At 34.9% G+C, this 23,539-nt stretch overlaps 1 protein-coding gene across 1 annotated transcript in view; it reads right to left on the bottom strand.

Moving 5' to 3' along the window:
• LOC150107584 (rootletin-like) overlaps positions 1–23,539 on the bottom strand; it is a 283,556-nt gene that overhangs the window by 256,486 nt on the left and 3,531 nt on the right. The window contains exons 2-3 of the mRNA XM_090392134.1: positions 17,122–17,229; positions 2,114–2,224 (exon numbers count right to left, since the gene is read on the bottom strand). Coding sequence (XP_090248260.1) covers positions 2,114–2,224; positions 17,122–17,148 — 138 coding nt within the window. The 5' untranslated portion in view covers positions 17,149–17,229. The remainder of the gene's footprint in view (positions 1–2,113; positions 2,225–17,121; positions 17,230–23,539) is intronic.

Below are 23,539 nucleotides of genomic sequence, written 5' to 3'. Positions count from 1 at the left end.
CAGCAAATTCAAGAAAGAGAGACTTTTCTTAGAAGCTAGCAGCAGCTCTCAAAAACCAACCAAACCTCAATAAATATGGTTGCATTAAGCTTCCGAAGATTTGGGAAACACTCATCACCAGAGTTCCCACCTTACATTCCAGGCCACCTACTACTGCCCTTAGAGGGCGCTCTACCTAGATAGGACTTTAGTGTCACCCACGTGGTTGGGCTTAGTATTGTTTGTTATTTGTGCATATGTTACATTAATTGTTTTTGTAATCCCCGTAGATGTCCTAGTGACTAGGACGAAATATAGGAAGTATTAAATTCTATTTTAATTCTTTTTGAGTGTTGTAAAAAATCCATTAAGCCTCCAACATGAATTTTCAATTTATTGGAAGCCAACCTTTACTAATAGATACATTCACTCATCCTTTCTCACCATCATTCATCACAGAGAGTATTATCAAGAATCTTATACATAGAGCTCATATGATTTGCTTATTAGATGAACTGAATAAAATTAAATGCAATCCAATATGTAATGGAATACAACAAAACTATCATTCAAAAAATTATTGATAATTATTATCCTCCTACCAGATTACAATGTGAAAAGAATTTTAATACTTTACCTTAAAGGAGCCTTAGAACAAATAGCACAGATTCTTCATAAATTCAATCCATATGCTTCCTTGAAACCAACTCAGGAACTGTCTTCCTTTCTAGCATCTATGAAGGATGCATTATCACCTCTTTCCTTAACAGGCATCTATCAAGTACCTTGCTCATGTCATCTTTGTTATTTTGGACAGACTGATCATCATTCTTCCTTGATTAGAATTGAAGAACATCAAGACTATATTACATTTTTGGAATCCAACAAGTCTGCCCATGCTTCTCATACTAGGTAGTTTTCTGGAACCAGACAAAACTTCATTCCAGCAAATTCAAATTTGATCATCTTTTTCTTGATGATGTGAAATGCTATGAAATCATATGAATATCAACCGATCAGGTTGCATGCCAATCTCCGAGTTATGGGAGTGATCACTTAATTGTTCATAAGTTTTTTTTTAAATTAATATTTACTTTTTTTTTTTTTAATCTATGCAACTTTTTACAATTGTTTCTTTGAACTTTAATAGTGTAATCATATAGGAAATAATCATATAGCAATTTAATAGTGTAATCATGTACTTCACCTATGAACGAGACCCAAGCTAATATACGCATGATTTATGACTCATTATTGTGATTCATGATTTGAATATATTTAATGGTCTGTCTCCCTGATGATGCCTGTCCACAATGTTGGATGAAATATATTGGACATTTTTGAATAAAATTATATTTTTGTTTCACAGTTTACATGTGAAAGAGATGAAAGTTATTCAAATATATGTATTCCTGATGATGATAATCCTAATACAGAGATGGAAATATTGAGTGCTTTTTTTTCTTAGTTATAAGTAAAGCAATTGCACTAAGGTGTGTTTTTGTCTCAATTTCTATGCAATTAATGCTGACTACAGTGTAACCATGAGAGGAAGAAGAACTATAAAATGTGCTGAGCCATTTCAATAAGACCATTTGCCTCTGCAAATGGTCATATTGAAAGTTGGCAAATACTTTGAAATTATGTAAAGCAATTAACTGGTCTTCAATCACATTTTTATATGACATGATGATCTAATCTAATAATTCTGATCTAGCTGTCTGGAATTTAATAAAATTTGGCATTTAGAATCAAGTTCTTCTAGTTACTTCAATTTTAGTTTCAAATGGACCATGTTTAGATGGCAAAATAAGATTATGTTGGGATAATGAAAATGCAGGTATACAAGAATTCTTGTATGAGAGAGCTTTTTTTTTTTAAAAAAACTATCTCCAATGTGCATTACTGATTTTTACAAGTGCAAATGAAACTGGATATAACAATAGTACCATTTCAAAGAACAGTATATGATAAGTATTTTCAAACTATACAAATCTTCTTATCCCAATAATGAGAAAACAAATGACTTACTCTTTTTTGTTCCCCCCCCCTCCCCAACACACACATCATTTATTCCATTTAAATGCAAATTATGACAAGCAGATTTCACTGTTAAATAATAAACAAAACTTACTCTTTCACCAAGGTCTTGATATTTAGATGCAATGTCCTCACATTCTGCTTTACTTGTTGCTACAAGTTCTTCCATTCTTCCTACTTCTTCTCTCAGCATTGTATTCTCTTCCTAAAACAAAAAGAAGATAATTATTATTATTATTATTATTATTAGCTACTCCAAGGAGTCCTTAGACTTATCGAGGGAGATCCTAAACATCAACTATTTAATATTTGCATAGTATCTATCATACTTTGATTTGAACTCATTCATAGTCATGGCACCCAGAACAGACTGACAACCTATTCCACCCACTCACCACTCTCCAAGCAAAAAAACCAGTTCTAATACCCTTGCCAACTATACTCCTACTCAATCTCCATGGATGGACTCCAGTTCTCCCATTGTCAGACCTGTTTTGAAAAATTCCATCTGAATTAATCCTGTAAAAACCCCTCAGTAATCTGTACATCTCAACCACATCACCCACTTTCTACTTATCTACCAGTCTCTGCAACCCACAAATCTTCAACCTGTTCTTATATGGTTCATTCCATAGATCTGCCACCACCTTGGTCACTCGCTTCTGGATTCTCTCCACCTTCTCCTCCTCATCATCATCAAGAAATCCTGGCACCCAGATCTGTGCACAGTAGTCAAGATGGGGTCTCATCAAGGCTCAATAAAGAGAAATAATAACTGGTTGTCAAAGTATTCTTCGGTAACCAAGTAATCTGATGAGCTGCTTTAGCCGCTTTTGCTATATGGCCCCCCCCTGAACTTTAACTCCCTATCCACTAACACTCTCCCAAGTCTCAGGCTTCATCAATTCCCTGGAGTACAGTTCCACCAATGTGGTATGTATACAGCTGGTAATTTTCTCACCCCAAACTACATAACCTCACACTTTGCCACACCAAACTGACATCCATTCTCCTTTGCCAGTCTATCCAAATCATCCTGCAAAATTTTAACATCATCTGTATTAACTATTGCTCTACATAATTGCGTCATCAGCAAACAATTGAACAGTTCCTCTCAGATCCTTTCCTATATCATTAATGGTCAAATTAAATAGCAGTGGCCCAAGAACAGAGCCCTTTGACAAGCCACTAGTCACAGGCCTCCTTCTAGACCATACTCCTGAATAAACTACCTTCTGATATCTCTTCATCAAACACCCTCCCATCGATCTCACCAACCCTATATCCATCCCCATGTGCTGCAGTTTACTGATTAGAATTTCATGTGGTATCCTGTCAAAGGCCTTTGCAAAGTCCAGCAGTATCACTGCAAACATACTACCTCTATCCATTCCCAGCTGTCACTGTATTATAAAAAGTGAGCAAGTTACCAAGGCATGACCTACCCTTCACAAAACCATGCTCCCCCAAGTAAGTATTCCATTTCCATCTATCCATTCCCCTATTTTGCTCTTCACCAACTTCAATACTTTGACAACTCCTAATATGCTGTTTGGTCAGTAATTTGCTACATCAGTTTTGAAGCCTCCTTTATGCAAATGAACTATTTTCCCCTCTTTCCACACCCTCAGGACTAACCCAGAGCTGAGACTTAGATTAAACAATATGGTCAAGTGCACTGACAATTCCCTCGCTGCTTCACATAAAACCTGAGCTGGTATAACATCCAATCCCACAGCTGTATTCATATTAAGGTTCTGTAATGTGCTATGCACCTCCATATCATTTACCTCAGTTCCCATATAAGCCTTTGGCTCTCTCATTCCTGCAATATCGCCACCTGGATGATATACTCTTGCATAGTGTTCACTTAGTAATTCTACTATTTCGACTGATTTAGCTACCTCCCTACCATCAGCATTCATTAAAATTATTCTATCATATACATTCTTTCTTTTACTTGCAGGACATTAATCATAAACGTGTTAAAATTATTTGACAATATCTAGCTACAAGGAAAAAATGCTGGAAAGCTGGAAAAGGTCATTATCATTCCAATATATAAAAAATGGAATCAGTATAAATGTGAAACTATCAAGGTTTAAGTCTCCTAAATACCAGTTATATGCACAAATATTAACTTAAAAATTTCAATGAAGAAAATAAACTGTGTGAAGAACAAAATTACTTCCAAAAAAAAAAAAAAAAGAGTTGTGTGAACTAGCTTTTACATTAAAAATCCTAATGTAAGAGAATTGTGAATTCAATAGAAACCCACACTGCATATGTAGGTTACCAGAAAGCCTTTGACCAAGTCATAAGAAACCACGGATCATACTCAAGAAGTTAAACATTGCCTATCACCTGTTCCTGTTATGTCACCCTCAGGAGTGGAGTCAATAGCGAGAAACAGAAAGTCGTGTGTGCATGTATACTCCAGATGATGACCTTAATATGAAAGTCAAAACATCAGGAAATTAAAGTAATTATCTTAACTCGATAGCAATCTCTGTAATTTTATCAAAATGAATGCTGATCACTATGTAACATTAAAAGAAAGGATTTCCTAATGCCTTGTGATCTTAAAAAGTTCAAAGAGAAATAGATGATGCTTGAAACCAGTCATTTGAGAGCTTTATGAAAAGAGAAACCACTGTTTAATCATCTCTTGATAATTTTATGGAAGTTGAACGGCCATATTAAACATTTTTTTCTATTTTCTCATAATATTTCTACTTTATCAATACAAAGTAGTATAATAAATACATTGTGAAATTATTTTGTGATAACCTTTAAAACATGTTAATGCATTACCACATACATATACTGTAAACATGTAAGCAATAGGGCATGATTAATGGCCAAGGGGTTAAATCTGACTGTCTGTAGATATTATAATTTTAACAAATAGGAAGAAAGCACTAAGGATAAATTCAGTCAGAATTTTAACCTTCACTCTAGAACTGACTGACAAGGTTTATGAAAATTTAATGACAATTCTACTCCAAACTCCCAGTGAAAAGTAGGAATGCATTTATAGAAAAGAAAAGAAAAGTAGGAATCTTTATCTTAGAAACCAAACTTTATTTTTTATAATGAGATCTAGCCACTAAAGTAGGAAACATAAGACTTCGGTACTACAATGGATGAGCTAAGAGTAAGATAATCAAGGGAGGATGTTCTAGAGAACAAACATGCACTCTTCACAAGGCTGATAAAACCTGGTGGTGGTTTCACATTTAGAAAATGAAAATCTTCTACCCTAAACTTAAAGAAAAGGTGTACAGGTATTCCTTGATTAATGCGATTAATTAATCCCTCGATGTTACTGCATATACTAAAATCACGTTAATCCAATATAATAATCAATGGTAAAAATTACAATTCATCCATGATCGATTACTGTATTAATAATTCGTTTTATATGGTAAAATAAAACTCTTTTGGGAAAGATAAAAAATGAATGCAAAATAAATGTTTAATAAATGCTTGTACCTATGTTAGTTACTGCGATTTTTTTTATAAAAAAAAAAGTATTAAGTTATTAAATTCTACGATAACATGCAAAATGACTCTCTAGACCTTGGCAAAAACAAGCATTCTTTGATTAACATCTGGATCCATATCCGTTACTTGCTGCTTAAGCGATTCTAAACTACAAAATGCACACCCCACACTCCTAATGCAAAATTTAAAAAAAATAATAACATTTACATCTTTCAACCTTCTTTCTCCCCCCCTCAGCCTAGCCTGGAGTGAACAGGATCCAATACACTTTTAACTTGCCATATAAAGGTGAAATCGGACCTATGATTCCAATCTGGAAAAAGGAACACAGTGGAAAAATTAAATCATCATGAAAAATCAGGCCTTTCACATGTTCTGGACATTCTACACCAAAATGATCAGAAAGGTGCCTATTCTTTACATCATACCAAAAATTTGGCATAAATGCAAGTTTAAAGAAGCCTGTGAAATTCTAGTGAACTGTGGGAAGAACAAGCTGAATTCAGATGAAATAAGAGTTGTCTTGTTTTTAATTTAAGACAAATAGTTAAGAAATAATGGAAATATAACAATGCACACCCCACACTCCTAATGCAAAATTTAAAAAAAATAATAACATTTACATCTTTCAACCTTCTTTCTCCCCCCCTCAGCCTAGCCTGGAGTGAACAGGATCCAATACACTTTTAACTTGCCATATAAAGGTGAAATCGGACCTATGATTCCAATCTGGAAAAAGGAACACAGTGGAAAAATTAAATCATCATGAAAAATCAGGCCTTTCACATGTTCTGGACATTCTACACCAAAATGATCAGAAAGGTGCCTATTCTTTACATCATACCAAAAATTTGGCATAAATGCAAGTTTAAAGAAGCCTGTGAAATTCTAGTGAACTGTGGGAAGAACAAGCTGAATTCAGATGAAATAAGAGTTGTCTTGTTTTTAATTTAAGACAAATAGTTAAGAAATAATGGAAATATAACAAGGATTGTATTTAGGCTTTATAGATCTGGAAAAGGCATTAAGGGGTCAAGATAAATGCTCTTGAAAACACTACAATTATATTACAATGTAAAAAGGACATTACACACTGCAATATGTAGCGCTATAAAGAATGCAGTTGTTTTATATATTCCTGCCTGTTCCTTAGATTTCTTTATTGTTGATTTTATATCAACAATAAAGAAATGTAAGAAACAGGCAGAAATATACAAAACAACTGCATTCCTGATAGAGAATGCATAGAACTAGTAAAAATATTTCAGCTATTTAAGCACAATTTCTTAGTAAAATGGCAAAATAAATTTGGAAATAGATAATGGAATAAGCTGACAGGAGGGAGCCTGTTGAATAAGTGTACATGGAATAAGAATAATTAGTCAGCTTGGTTGGCTAAGTGGTTAACATATCTGCTATCACAAGCTGCAGATTCAAATCCTGAGGTATGGATGTTTGCGATTGTCTTGAGGTGGGAGATGAATTTCATTGTCTAGTGCGACACCACCGCCTGGCTTATTAGGGGCCTGAAGTGGCTTGAAAAGTTTCATGTTTGATCTCTAGAACAAGATTTCCAATCCATGTAAAAATTAAATATGAATACAAAAATATATAAAATTAACAAAAATAGGAAAATATTCTTAGTCTACCAGCAGTACAAATGTACCATAGGCTAAGAAAAATGTTTTGTGGGTAGGAGAAAAAAAAAATTACCAAAACATAATGAATTTGAACTCACGAATTATGAGAATTGGTTTAGAAATAACAGCTCAAATGGACTAGAGATCATAGCTATAAGAGTCCTCAGAAAAAATTAGGTATATACAGGGTGTTCGGGATAAATTTGACAGTTTCGTAAGGAAAAAGAAAATCTTCTTTGTATCTATTAAATTTCATGAATTGACAAAAAAACATTACAGGCAGAGTTAATTACAATACTATCAACAAGATTTACTCAAAATAACCACCATTAGCATCGATCACAGCTTCAATTCTGCTTCGGAACCTCGAACAAGCTGATGCTACAGTCTCCCTGGGAAGGGCCGCAAAAACTGTTTTAATTTTATCCATTAACTGGGCTTTTGTATTACTGGAAGTGCGATTGGTGTCTTTTTCAACTGCGCCCCATACAAAATAATCCATGGGGTTAAGGTCTGGGGAGTTTGGAGGCCAAACATTTGGACTGGTGAAGTCGTAGAAATTTTCAGACAACCATTTTTGACTTTTCCCAGAGGTGTGGCAAGGGGCCGAATCCTGCTGCCATACATACGGCCTACCATTGGCTACCCTTGTTATCCAGGGCTTGACTACAGTTAGCAACTCCACGAACAAAGCCCGAATTCCAATGCCAGGGTTCTTCAACACCTGTTCCTGCAGATTTGCGAGGAATTCTGCTGTACGAACGCAATCAGATCGTCTGCTAGGGATCTTTCTTCTTGCTACATCCTCGTAGTCACCATTGCAAGTCTCTAGTTCATGCCTGATTGTTTTTACTGTATTCAGGGAGCATTGGGCAGCAGTCGTAATATCCTTATTTTGATGGCGGGCACGAATCATCATGATACAAGTTATTCTCTTCCATGATTCAGGTGGGTTCCAGCTATCCATCCTTTCTGACATCTTGTATATGAATGAAGAAGGGTCCAAACTTTTAAATGAAGAGAAGTGTGTGTTAATACATGTAACTTACGGAAAAATATAATTAATTATAAATATGTCAAATTTATCCCGAACACCCTGTATATCTTCAAATGGTAAAATCAAGTTAAAAATGAAAATATTAGACAGACAAGACAATGAAACAAAAGGTTAGAATATCAGAAACAATAGCCATAAAATGTGACGTGAACTCTGTCAACGTCCACTGGTCCTACATAATCTCTGAGGTTTGGAAGCTTCACAACGTAAAATTGAGGTCACAACCCCGACAATAGGTGATAATACAAACACATCAAAAGCAGAAACACCTAACTGACCTGACATAGCATCCACTTCCTCCATGAGTTTAGGCGACGACCAAGCATAGTCGAAACGGACCGCACCCTGTCAACCCCATTCCCCCCCCCTCAAAAAATCAGTTGCTGTTTTCAACCCCTTTCACCCTTTCCCACCCTATATAAAAAAACACTCCTCTCATCCCTAATAATATAATATATATGTATATATTATACAAAAAACCCAGGTTTTTTCTATTTTCTATTTTAATTCTCCTACATTGCCTATAACCCCCCCCCCACACACACACACACTTCCTTCCAAAACACCATAACTGCAGTAGTTTGCACATCGCAGAAAAAAGAAAACAAGCCATAACACCCAGGAAAAAGTATGTGTAAATTTCTCTTCCTTTATGCTACGTATATTTATTGGTAAATATACATCTACAATGCCCTAAGAATCCGTGAGTAAAAAGCCAATGACATTTAAACAGGGGCACTCCTAAACAGAAGCAGGCAAAATAGCTGTAAACATAATAGTTTGTTAAGAGGATTAACATGGGAGCTTTCCCAGAAATATTATCCATGATGAAAATATTAGAATGGAACTTAATATATTGTTAACATTCAAGAACAAAGCAGTATGGTCATGTAAACAGAAGATGAAAAGGTTAGCAAAACAGGCATTTGATATATTAATGCAGCTGTTGTCTTAGAAGAAAGAAATGTAAGATCTAACAGTATAAAATTCCTGACAAGTAAAAGATTAATTTGGAAAAGAAAACTGTTTGTACAAAAAAATTGTACAAACAATTTTAAAATATTTGTACTATGTGATCTAGTAATAATGTAAACAATCATGTAATATTACCATGGTATCCTGTACACCCTTCAAATATACATATCAGGAATTTGATTATTTCTTCAACTTGTATGCCAATGTACTGTAAATGGATTGCCAGCAAATATTCAACTATTTACAGATAAGATGGAAAGGCTATTAGAAATAATGCTGTGGTGTTCTTCATAAGGATTTGAAATAGGCTGGAAAAGGTAGCAAATAAATGGAATGCAAGTTTGGTGTAATTAGCTATAAAGTATACTCAGGGATCAATGGATGGGAGGAAAGGTGAAAAACATATCCTTTTATCCATATTGGTAAGGATATGCAGGAGAAGAAAGGATCTTGGATTATGGTATCACAGATAGATATGAAATTTAGGGAAATGAAAACTTCATCATCATCATCAAATTCCTGCCATGTACCCTCAAGGGGTGTACAGGATATGACAGTACTACATGAAAAAATTACATCATTACTAACTTCCTATCTACAATTTTCCTCCAAATCAGTCTGTTACTTGTCAAGACTCCAACATTATCAGATCTTATATTTCTATCGTCTAAGGCACTTTGTACAGTATCAATCCACCTATATCTTGGTCTTCCTCTGGGTCGTTTTGCTGCCAACCTGGCAGAGAACACTTGTTTTGCTAATCTTTCCTCTCCCATTCTATTTAAGTGACCATACCATCTGAGATTAGCTCTGCTAACGCATTCCTGGATGCTGACAATGTCAGGTTCTTTCCTAATATCCTCATTTTTAATATGATATTGCCATTGATGCCATCTGTTCACGCCTCTAATCTTTCTCAGGACTCTCATATCTGCTGTCTCTAGTCTTTGGTCAAGTGTTTTACTTCTGACCCAGCTCTCAGATCCATAAGTTAAAATTGGTTTGAACACTGTCTTATATACAGCTAATTTAGTGTTCCGACTAATATCTCTCTTATTCCATATGAATTTATTCAATTGACTTCCACCATACCAGCTTTGCTGATTCTGTTGTCTATTTCTATATTTAATTTACATTCTTCAGTAAAAATTGTGCCTAAGTAGCTGAAATGTTTTACTTGTTCCACAGGTTCTCCATTCACAACACAGTTGACATTTTCAATGATTCTGCCTATTTTCATTGTCTTTGTCTTTTTATTGCTGACCTTCATACCATATCTATTACAACATGAAAACTTGGTGAATAAAAATAATAGCTACAATAGCAAGAAGGACACTGAATGGATGCGGTGATTCTGTATAAGATCATGATCCGACCATACCCAGACAACCTTGCATAAATCTGATTATTCTGAATTACGAGAGGAGGGAGTAAGAAAATCAAGATGATAGATACTAATGCAGTGAAGTATCAGCTTTGAGAATATGCTGAGGAAAACTTATAAACCAAAGTACAGGAATGGGGGGGATTCCTCCCCAGAAGTTGTGCATGGAGAAAGATGGGCACAGAATGCACTCTTCTTTCAAGTGTTTATCCCTGAGAGGGAAGTGAAAGTGCACACAATGAATGAATTTTAACAGTGGTACAATAGAATGTTGCTCCTAGACCAGATCCACCACAATAAGACTTCTGATTCCATGAAAGTTCTGTAATAATAATTTCTTCCCCTCTGCCTTTTGAGAATTAGGATCACAGATGTCCAAACTATCTAGCATAAAAAGTTAGAATTTAGTCTTTTCAGGTGGCAGTGCTTGACTGCACTAATCAAAATGACTGCAAATGATAAAAAAACTTGTCTTAAAAACTTGTATTACATTCAGATTATGTTCTAATTCACTCTGTGAAAGCTCACTTTACTGGGAAATATGACACTCCATTCTTATATAAAATAATTATAATACGAATTATTCTATTTTTAATGTGTCTCATTTTCAGTATTTCTTTATCCTATTTCTTTTTTTAAAGTGCAGAATGTTTGCTAATCCTTTATATATCAGTTCTACTAAATTTCCTACTACCAATCACACATGATAGTAAAATCTAACCATTTAGTTTAAAGCATTACAGCTCCAAAGGCTTTCTGACCTAGTGCAACAGTGAAGCACATCCCCCCCCCAAAAAAAAAATAATACATTAATTTGTTTACTATTTTAACACACGGAAGTAACTCATTAGTTGCTTCCGCCACTCAGATTTATAAATATTGCTAAAAATAATCCAAAATACTCTTCAGAAAGTTTCTCAACTACAAAGATCATAATAAATATAAAAAAAAGCAATTTGGGCACATTTGGTGTTCCCTAAGCATGAAATGCTATAATAAACTACGAAAAGTAAATCTCGTTTACTTTTCATAGTTTCATTCTCGTAACTTAGAGAATTTATGAGAGAGATAGAAAATGAAAAAAAAATTATCTTATGGCAACTATTTTCTATTTTTAATCTGATATTAGCTTAATTACTATTCAAAAGAAGGGTGAAACATGACAGAATCAGTTGCAGTTAATTGAATTATAATACTGAATTAACTGTAACTGATTTGAATGTGGTTTACAACAGTGAACCACATTTAAATGGGATGGTAAATAGCTTTTCAAATCTAATTAGCAAATAGTTAAATACTGGAATTTAAGTCATGCTAAGTTTATTTCCAGTAAGCATGGTCTAAATTTGATACATTACAGGATGACAAGTTTTGAGGATAAAACAAAATAACCCTATCATTCTTTGATGAAGTAATAACTGCACAAGATCCATTAGAATAAGATAAAAGAACACACATATACAGTAAAGAAGTCTAATTAAAAGTACAAATTAGATACAAACATTTCAGTTTATGTCTCATAAACCATCATTAGTATTAATGAATAATGGAAAATTCAAAAACAATAAGTGCATGGGGAATGGAAACTTTTCATGTGTAGTCAGTCTCAATTTGCCTAGCATTCTTATTATACTGAGAAACTATAATATACAGTCTATACTTGAGCATTTCTGGTCGAATATCATCTACTCCTGCTGCCTTTCTACATTTCAAGCCATTGATGGCTTTTTCTACTTCAAGTATGGATATATATTCCTGAATGATTGCCTCATCAGTGTTTTTTTACCACTGTGCTGTCATCACTGCTTGTTTCATTTAGCAATTTTTCAAAGTAATTACTCCATACTTCAAGGATATCTTTTCACCAGTTTTTATGTCACCTTTATCATCTCTAATTCCTTTCACAGCACTCTTTCTTCCATTTCTGAGCTTCTTCAACAACTTTCAGAATATCTTGCCACTTCTTGATATTTATTTTCTATGTTTTTTGAAGTCATTTAAAGTCTTCAAATGACTTTCGTTTAGTCAGTTTTACACAGTGTTTCGCTTTCTTATATTTGTCTCTGTATTCTCTAAGAGCACAAGCTGACTTATTTGCCAGTAACTTTTGATATGTTTTCTTCTTTTCCTTCACTGCCTCTTTAACTTCCTGTGTCCACCATGGAGTTCTGATTTTTCTATCCTTGCAGACAACCTGACCACATGCCTCTCTGGCTGAATCAATCAGTGTTTTCTGCAGAGCTTGCCAATGAATCTCCAAGGTTTGGTTCCTGTTCTCAAACTCTTTCATTTTTTCTTCAATAATATTTGTGTCTACAGTTCACATCTGAGAGCTGCTTGACTTTTATTCGCTTTAAAACTTTCTTACATATTCTTCTCTTCAATATGAAATTCAATTTTATTCTGCTCAAGACTAAATAGTGATCACTTCCAATTTCAAATCCTCTGTACACTCTGGTGTCTTACACAAGGGAGAAAACATCACTATCGACAATAATATAGTCAGTAAGACTTTTCTTATCCCTTGCCTCTTCTCTCCATGAGAATTTGTGTGCATTTTTACGTTGAAACATGGTGTTAGTAATAACCAGTCCATGTTCTGAGCAGAAATCCAACAGGTATTTGCCATTATTATGCTTTGCTCTTTAGTTTAAATTTTCCCAAAATATTTTTGTATGTCTCACAATCATTTCCTACTCTGCTATTTAGGTCCCCAACAAGGACTAACTTTTCCTTTTTCATTGTGTTAGTTGCGTTCTCTAAAGCCTCAAAAAATTCCTCCAGTTCTAACTTTGTAGAACCTTCTGTGGGACCACAGGCACAAATAAGTCTCATTGTCCAGTTCCCCATTCTGATATTTGCCTACATCACTCTACTTGAGACTGCCTACCATTCAAGAAGATTAGCCTTGTATTTAGTGTTGAATACTATGGCTACAACTTCTTTTCCTTGATTACCATTGCCTGAATATAACATTTTGTATTTATTGCTCAGAAAAATCTCACCAGTTTTTGTCTTTTTTGTTTCAGTCACCCCTATTATGTCGATCTGGTACTTATCCAATTCTTCAGCTAGTTCCATTTCTTTGCCATTCAGGCTTCTTATGTTGATAACACCAATCTTGAACTCTGGTGATGTTGGGTTGGGGTAAGTTTTAGGATTTGTTCCAGTAGCTGACTTTTCGCTATTCACCCTGGTTCCCTGCCGAAAAACAACGGGGGGGGGGACCTTGTTTAACTGGGCAACACCCCAGCAGGCATGAAATTATCTCATGTTGTACCATCATTATATATTTTGGTTTAAGCCAATAAGAATACAATTTGGTCGGCTAAATCCCAAATTGCCAGCCCATCCTTGTTTGTTCAGTATCCAGGTAGATACCTAACAGGGTGCACCACGATAAAGTGAGGATTGGACATTAGGTCAGTTCTCGCCATTCCTTTAAAGGCCATGTGGAGTTCTCTCCATTATACAGCTTTGACCCTTAAGCACCCCATATTACCCCATTCATATACATGAATTTCAATATCCCCTGCACCCACAGTTACCATTGCATAATGTCATTACCAGCCCATTTAGATTCAAAACTTGGTAAACCGCACCCAACTACTCACAACACCCCTGCACTTGCACTCATTTATCTCAAGGTATGGCTACTTCTGCACAGTCATTTATGCACTCACACTCATTTGTCCTGGGATGGCTAGACACATGCCTGATTGCTCTCTCCGCTCCCAATCTCTAGTTTTCCTGATTTTGCTCTTCTGAACTCTCACTGAACAACACTTTCTAAAAATGGTAACTGCAAAACAACTCAAATGCAGTCTATCAAGTATATATATACAGGGTGTTCGGGATAAATTTGACAGTTTCGTAAGGAAAAAGAAAATCTTCTTTGTATCTATTAAATTTAATGAATTGACAAAAAAACATTACAGGCAGAGTTAATTACAATACTATCAACAAGATTTACTCAAAATAACCACCATTAGCATCGATCACAGCTTCAACTTTGCTTCGGAACCTCGAACAAGCTGATGCTACAGTCTCCCTGGGAAGGGCCGCAAAAACTGTTTTAATTTTATCCATTAACTGGGCTTTTGTATTACTGGAAGTGCGATTGGTGTCTTTTTCAACTGCGCCCCATACAAAATAATCCATGGGGTTAAGGTCTGGGGAGTTTGGAGGCCAAACATTTGGACTGGTGAAGTCGTAGAAATTTTCAGACAACCATTTTTGACTTTTCCCAGAGGTGTGGCAAGGGGCCGAATCCTGCTGCCATACATACGGCCTACCATTGGCTACCCTTGTTATCCAGGGCTTGACTACAGTTAGCAACTCCACGAACAAAGCCCGAATTCCAATGCCAGGGTTCTTCAACACCTGTTCCTGCAGATTTGCGAGGAATTCTGCTGTACGAACGCAATCAGATCGTCTGCTAGGGATCTTTCTTCTTGCTACATCCTCGTAGTCACCATTGCAAGTCTCTAGTTCATGCCTGATTGTTTTTACTGTATTCAGGGAGCATTGGGCAGCAGTCGTAATATCCTTATTTTGATGGCGGGCACGAATCATCATGATACAAGTTATTCTCTTCCATGATTCAGGTGGGTTCCAGCTATCCATCCTTTCTGACATCTTGTATATGAATGAAGAAGGGTCCAAACTTTTAAATGAAGAGAAGTGTGTGTTAATACATGTAACTTACGGAAAAATATAATTAATTATAAATATGTCAAATTTATCCCGAACACCCTGTATATATGTATATATATATATATATATATATATATATATATATATATATATATGTCTTTTCATCAATCAAATTCATTGGCTACTGAGCAAGGCACGGAATTGCTCTGATGTTGCACAAATTGTGTGCAAGTCAAGCTCTTAATTCAAAGAAATGGCTTTTAAAAATTATAACTGAATTATCATCATTTCATCAACCCTCATTATAACCACATCAAAGAGGTTCCCTGTGTAGCTCTGGAAATGGCATTTTCACAAGGCCAGTTTAGACTGCCTGTATAGCTTCTATAGTGCTAGACTCCAGAAGTGAGATTGTTTATAATTTGGATTCTAGTTGTCAACTAGAGAAACATTTTCTAGATTTCATTTTTTTTTTTAGTCGGTTTCTAAGTTAGTCGATCTCTGGAACAAGCAAATAGAACTTTATTTTTCCTCACAGAAGTTCAGGTATTACACTCCTAAATAAACAAATTTACAACAAAAGGCACTATTTAGACAATAATATATATTAGGGACCATGAGATTGCAGTAGTCCGCTGTACTCCACTTCCAGATAACTATTGAAAGTTTATTTTTCACTTGGTTAGAGTATAATAAATTTAGTTTCATCCTTTATCCAAGTGTGAGCAAACAAAGTTTGTGCCTGAAAGTATCTTCAGGACTGGGGTAAGGTGGTACAACACCAGGGAAACTCGTTGCAAAGGTGGAGCAAGCTACCAATACTCCTATCTCAGTATCTCCTATAATGCAAAACACATCTCCTTGCGGATATGTCTAATGTTATGCATTAAGGAAAGGGCCACTACCCAGACTAGTTTCGACCTTTATTGAGGTCTCTTCAGTGGGAGCCTTTTCAGGTTCAGTAGGAACCTTTCAGAGTCTCTTCAGTGGGTAAGGTATTGTACCACCTTACCCCAGTCCTGAAGATACTTTCAGGCGCAAACTTTGTTTGCTCACACTTGGATAAAGGATTAAACTAAATTTATTATACTCTAACCAAGTGAAAAATAAACTTTCAACATCTTTCTCTAAATCCAGAGTAATTTATTAAAAAAAGGGTGGCACACCATTTGGCAACTCCTATAGGTAGAGATGACCTGCGAATGCTTCTGCCTGGTATCTCAGCTTGGGCCTGGCTCCCACTGAAGAGACCTCAATGACTTCCCTTAATGCATAACATTAGACATATCCGCAAGGAGATGTGTTTTGCATTATAGGAGATACTGAGACAGGAGTGTTAGTAGCTTGTTCCACCTTTGCAACGAGTTGCCTGGTGTTGTACCACCTTACCCCAGTCCTGAAGATACTTTCAAACGCAAACTTTGTTTGCTCACACTTGGATAAAGGATTAAACTAAATTTATTATTCCAGATAACTATGAAATCATTGATGGCCAAAGTGGAGAATGGATGCCCACTGATCATCAAAAAAAAAAAAAAAGTTAGGGATAAATACCTTGACTATGCCCTTTAGGCAATAAGAAGCACTGGAGGATTGATTTATTATACCATCTCAAAAGTTCCTAAACTAAAAGCATAATGATATGCTTATTAATATCACTATAAAATCACATTCCTAGAATATGTTATTTTTATTATTATGAAATAAGGAAAGAGCAAAAAATAAATGAATTTATACAATTAACAACGAATGAGTATGCAAGTAATAAAACCATATCTGACTAGATTAAATTAATTCAAGAATCTAGAGCATAACTAAAAAACCAAACTTATCATACATCAAAGTATATTCTGCTATATGCTTAAAATTTCCTAAAAGCTTACCAGAGTTGAGGTGCATATATGAGACATAGCTGAAATATTCTAATTTACATTTGTGACCAAAGAAGTGACCATGATATGATGATAGCTACATAAATGACATTATAATGCCTGCAACAAAATATCAAAACAGTGTTAAAAATTTCACATAATTTGAATGCATACTACATGCAAATCACATCAGAAAAAAAATTTACTATTTAAATAATAAATTAATCTAAAAAAGATACGTTTGTTATAATTTATTAGAGTTTTACTTGAAATTTACAGGGAATCTAAACTAGATAGAATGTATAGTCTGTGAGTAGTTTGCACTTGGGGAATTTGTACTTTAAAGTAATATTTTAGTATAGTTTGTTAGTATTATTTGTGCAGCGTTTAATTGCAGCAGCCTCAATTCAGTTTGCCAATGGCTTATCACCGAGTCCTCTGCCATTTAAGGATTACATTAGACACAGCATACTATGGGATTTTGTGATATGCAGTGCCTGAAGCATGCAAGCATCCCAGAAGTTAGAAATATGGCAAGCAAGAGAGACAAGGGAGTGCATGTCTGTGTAACATGTAGAAAATGGAAGAAACTTTTTGATTTAGAAATTAGCATAATGGAATGTCACCCCATAACATAGCTTTCCACACTCCACTGCATGCTCTTTGCACCACTGAAGACAATGCTATATGTTGGTTTGGGTAATGTTTGGCTTGCATATTGCAGTCCTACCACTACTATGGAAATCCATGTTGTGAGTCTCAGTTCTGAATGTTTTTGTGCTGATTTGTGTTCCAGCGATGCCCAGAACTCCACATTCAATGTGTCGGCCAATGAATGGCATTTTTTATATATCCTTCGTAGCACCTTACATCTACAGTCACATTCAGTGACTATGGTGGGTTATCCACTGTGATAGCACTTGTAGTTGACTCCCAGTGCTTCCATCTCAATATGGTATCACTGATTGTTGACCTGGGAATGGCCCAATTCAACAATTTGCAGAACAGATAGGCCTGCAACATGGCATCTTATATCACAATGCCTTTTTCAAACTCCATCAGTTCTCTTCTTGCAGCCCTTTCAACCTGGACAAAGTTGCACTGACTTGGTGCAACTAACAAAAAGTGATGCTAATATTTGCTGTAATAAAATACGCTTACAACTGTTCGTCCAATGAATATTTTTAAACGCAGTATTAAACAACAACTTTACGCATTTGTAAGTTTTTTCACTTGGTTATACTATAAATTAAAGATGCCAAGAAATTATATTCTTGGTTTAATCCTTTATCCAAGTGTAAACAAATAAAAATTTGCATGTGAAGTAACATCATGACTGAAGTCATTAGCCTTTATATACAAGTAGCCCAGTCGCAATGTTACTTCACGTGCAAATTTTTATTTGTTTACACTTGGATAAAGGATTAAACCAAGAATATAATTTCTTGGCATCTAAGTTATATTGAAAGAATTATTCTGAAAAACAAGACTTGTTTGTAGTAAGATGCTTTGAAAGAAGTTCTCACAAAAAAAATACCAGTTCATCCAACACTAACATTGAGGATGAAATAATCGTCAAATAATCCAGAAGCCCTATTCTTGGAAAAAAAATCCCATTTTTTTTTCCAAAAAATTTCAGGACTAATAGAGTGGTTAGCTCATTTATTAACCAAAGATATCAAAAACCTCCATGCAACAATGGAATTTAGGCCATATCTGCAGAATGGAGAGCAGAGACACTATTGACTTTGACAAATTCCAATTTAATATGCTGATTCAGTCTGCCTAATGACATGATAAAATAAATGTTCATCCTCCTGAAGAGTTTAATCAACAAAATCATCTTCCTAATATGTAAATAGGGGGGGGGGGGGGTAGAAATGTACTGGATATCATCAAGTATTACATGATTAAATTTATATTACTAATCTCCTTATTATTAATAGGCTAATTTGGAGAAAAATTGTGAACTATTTTCCTCCAAATTAGCCTATCACTTTTCAGCACTCCAATATTTCCATATCATATATTTTATCTTCTAGAGAACTTCTCTAACTGCATTAACCCACTCAGATCTTGGTGGATCTCTGGATCATTTCCCTGCTATCATGCCAAACATCTGTTCTGGTTAACCTTTTCTCCCCCATTAAGTAGCTATACCACCTTAAATTAGATCTGCTCACACATTCCTGAATGCCAACAATGTCAATTTTAATATGGTTCTGTCATTAATGGCATTAGGGGAAGTAACATCATCTGTTACTTCCCCTAATTTTTCTTTGAATCCTTATCAGTGGTCTCTAATCTTCAGTCAAATATTTCTAAATCAAACTCAGAAGAAATTTAAAATTGGTTTCAAACACTAAAGTAACAGTACCCAGTACTGCTACTTGAGTGTTTTGACTAATTTCTCTTATTCCATACAAATTTATTCAACTGGCTCCCCACTATGCCACAGCTTTGCATATTCCCTTGTCTATTTCCATATTTTTAGATGAATTAGTTAGGCTAATTATACCACAGGAATGGAAGGAATGTATGATAGTTCCATTGTACAAGGGCAGTGCAAAAAATGATGTGCCTAACTACTGACCTATCAGTATCTCTGGTGTGGTAGTGAAGACTTCAGAGAAGTTGGTAAGAACTTGCATACAGAAGTGGGTAGACCAACAAGCTATACTCTGCAAGGATGGGTTTGCTAAAGGAAGGTCATGTTTTAGCAATTTGCTTGTATTTTATAACAATGTTATGGCCAAGTTGGATAAAGGGAATGGATACACTATAATAATGTTGGGTCAGGGAATAATTGACAGACACATCAAAAAGTGGTATTCAGTGGGTGTGAATCTGTCAGATTTAAGTTGAACAGTGATGTGCCTCAGGGTTGTTCATTCCTTGGGCCATTATTGTTCAATCTATACATTAATGACATCGGGCGGGGTCTAACATCAGATGCACTGCTGTTTGTCGATGATGTGAAGATAGGCAGAGCAAACAGGGATGCTACTGATATCCAGCACTTACAACATGATTTGAATAGGCTGAAAATTTGGGCAAACAGAAATGGCTGTCAGTTTAATGTTAGTAAGTATAAAGTTATGCACTTTGGCATGATTAGAGTTCCAGCAGCATATTATTTTAGCAGGTTTGTGCTACAAGAAATTGAGAAGGCAAGGGATCTTGACAGATAGGAATTTGAAGTTCAAAGATGACAAGGTAAAAGTTGCAAATACAACTCAGGGGATAATTGTGATGTTGAAGTGAACTTTGACATCTAAGGATAAGGAAGTCATTTTGTTTCTTTATAAAGCTTTGATAAGACCACACCTAGATTATTATGTGCAAATTTGGTTCCAAGGAAATAAAGAGATGTGGAAAGAATGCAAAGAAGAGTTACAAAGATTATATCTGGATTATGGGATTTAGATTATGAGGAACAGATTGAGTATGTGAATTACAGACTCTGGTTAACAGGAGAAGGAGGGGTGATATGACTGAGATCTATAAACTTTTGAATGGGTGTCACAGGATATCGTCTGATGAAATTTTTTGTTATATGGAAGGTGGGGAGTCATGAAAAGAGTAACAGTTAGGTTTTTCTCTCACAGAGCAGCGAGTAAGTAAATAGTTTGCCTTTAAGGGTAGTGAGTGCATCTAGTGTGAATGAATTTAAGGGAAGGTATGACAGCTGGTTTGGGCAATTTATAGTCTATGAGTCCTCGACATCCTGGAGGTCTCAGATAATAATAACATTTAATTTTTCATCTTACACCATCTACAGAATTAGCAAGGCTGGTATAGCTCTAGCCAAGTAGGAAGTCAGCTGAAATAAGTTTATAGGGGATAAGAGAGAAATCATTAACTTAATAAATAACCAGGTTTTAACTCAGACTTTTTTTTTTTTAAATAAAACTACATGTATTTCTGCAACACTATCTATATGGGTGACACCTTCAGAGAGTAATAACATAAATTTTAACATAAGCGAAAAACAACAACAAAAATTCAAAATGTTTTTACCTGCCATTATTTTTATAAATTGAAACTGGAATAATAGTTTAACCACATGTATCTTTAGGCCTGTCCTCATTTGGTCAGTATCCAGTAAATATCTACAGGGTGCTCCATGTGAAAGTGATAACTGAGCATTAAGTCAGATGTCCCAGTTAATTCTCTGCATTCTGTAAAGGTTATGGGGAAGTTTCCTCCTAGTTATCTAGCTTTGACCTTTAAGTAACCACTGATATCAGCTGTTACATATTCTGGATTTCTATGTGATTTCAAAATTGTTACTTCTAAAGAGAACCAAAAATTTTGTGACAGCAGTCTGATAAATGAAAACCTAAAAAATGGTATTTTGTTCAGAATTGAGAGTAACATAATACTAAGCATACTCATAGATCATTATACACTTCCTAAGCAATTAATCCTTTCAAAAACTTCTTCAAAAATTTCATTAAAAAAAAAAAATTCAGTTTGCTAGTATGTGAGAAATCAATATTGCAATCTTCTTTTTAAAACTAATTACAAAATATACAAGATGCTCTCTAGTAAAATTTCAATACAAACCTCATAAAAAAAGCAAGCGATTTACAATGAGTCAGTACTGTTTTATTTTCTGTGTAAAAAAAAAAAAATATGGTTTAACCACATGACAATTAGTTTTTTTTTGTTATTGTTGGTGAAAAGAAAGGAAGAATTTCAGAGTCGAGTAAGTAGCCCAAAGTCTAAGAAGAACATGTTTGAAAAAAATATTTCATGTTTCCACAGAATTTAAGGACTGACCAACAGCATCCTGCTCTCCCCCCCCCCCACCACAACCTTCTCCTGGCTGCGTGCCTTATGTGATTACAAAAAAGTACCCTTGAAATATGCAAGAGTTTTAAATCATGGAAACTAAAACATATGGCTCTATACTGACTGATTTCATAATAAATGACTGTTTGCTTTCTATTCAGCTTTTGAAATTTAAAGTCAAATTGTTTTGTTGCTATTTCATTACCTTTTCATAACATGAATCTAATTCATTTAGCTAAAGGTTGTTTCGTTTCTGAAGGATAATAGTAAAATATGTATTTAAAAACTTCATATCCATGATGTAACAAGAATGGGTGATTTTTTGCTCAGTCTACTTAATATTTAAATTGAGCAAAAATTTAAGCAAATTTTTAATTGATATTAAAATTGGACCATAATTATTATTATTACATGACACCTCCAGGGAGTCCAAGGACTCATGGTGGGAGGGCAATCTACTCCACTTCACTAAATACATCTCACCCTCTCCACTACTACTTAATTCTCCTACTAACAACACCACTAATCAATGCTATCTACCATCCATCATCAACAACAGTATTTTTTTTTTGTCTGTAAATTGCAATATGTTCTGAAGGCCAATTTGTTTTGTCTGTATGCAGGATGAAAAATCTAAGTTTCCAGGAGAAAAAACCCTGCTAATAACTAACACTTTATTACAAGCACAGGTAGTTTAATTAATCAGTCACTGAAAATAATTATTTGGAGACTATTTGGAAATGAAATGTTATTTGCCAAGTAACAGTATGTCCAAACTAGATGTAAAAAAAAATGCAACTGCAACAAGCTCTCTTTAGCTTTCATATCACAAGATTCAATCAGATGTTGATAATTAACATAATGAAATCTAGATGACTCATGCTGTTTCATTAGTAATAAACATTTCATATTATTTATTTGTGTAATTTTCATGTAACATCTATATGAACAAGAACAAGTGGTCACATCAGCTGAGAAGTATAAATCTATTTTTTATTTCAGCAAAATGGACATTAGTATTCTTATTTTCAACATGATATTTCTGAATCACTAATGAGTTCTTAGACATGAATTAACTAAAACAGCCAAAAATGTGGAAGCAGCAAGCAGATTTAGGAGATTATATTTAAAGTTAAAAACTGAATGCAGATAATTACAGAAAAAGGTGCATTTCATAATAACTTTCTTGAGAGATCTAATATCTTTCCAGGAAGAGCTAGGAATTCCAGCACTATGCAAAATTAAAGGTTGAGCAGATTTCATGATAAATCTAAACTATACTTGTTAAACTGTGGAAATAGTGACTAAGATCTTGGTTGCTTGCCTCTGGATGTCACTTGCCACTTCCTTTTCACACATCAGGGATGACGACGATGTCATCTCCAGTGGTCTGCAGAATGTTTCTTATGAGAATAGACTGAAGGATTGTGGGTTGCAGAAGTTAATTAATAGACAGAAAAGAGGTGATGTGAAAAATTAATGTTACTAAAAGGGTTTTTAGAATTAACAGAGTGGAAATTTTTCAGTACAAGAAAAGGGAGAAAGTAACGAGTCATTCTTGAAGAGCAAGTGGTTCAGAAGGGGATGCCATGACTTTCACTTGGAGAATGATGAATGGGTGGTCACAGCATGT

Source organism: Typopeltis vanoorti, chromosome 4 (assembly GCF_054136105.1).
Source record: "Typopeltis vanoorti isolate ZY-2024b chromosome 4, IOZ_Tvanoo_1.0, whole genome shotgun sequence".
Lineage (NCBI taxonomy): Eukaryota > Metazoa > Arthropoda > Arachnida > Uropygi > Thelyphonidae > Typopeltis > Typopeltis vanoorti.
This window is presented reverse-complemented; position numbering and strand designations above follow the sequence as displayed.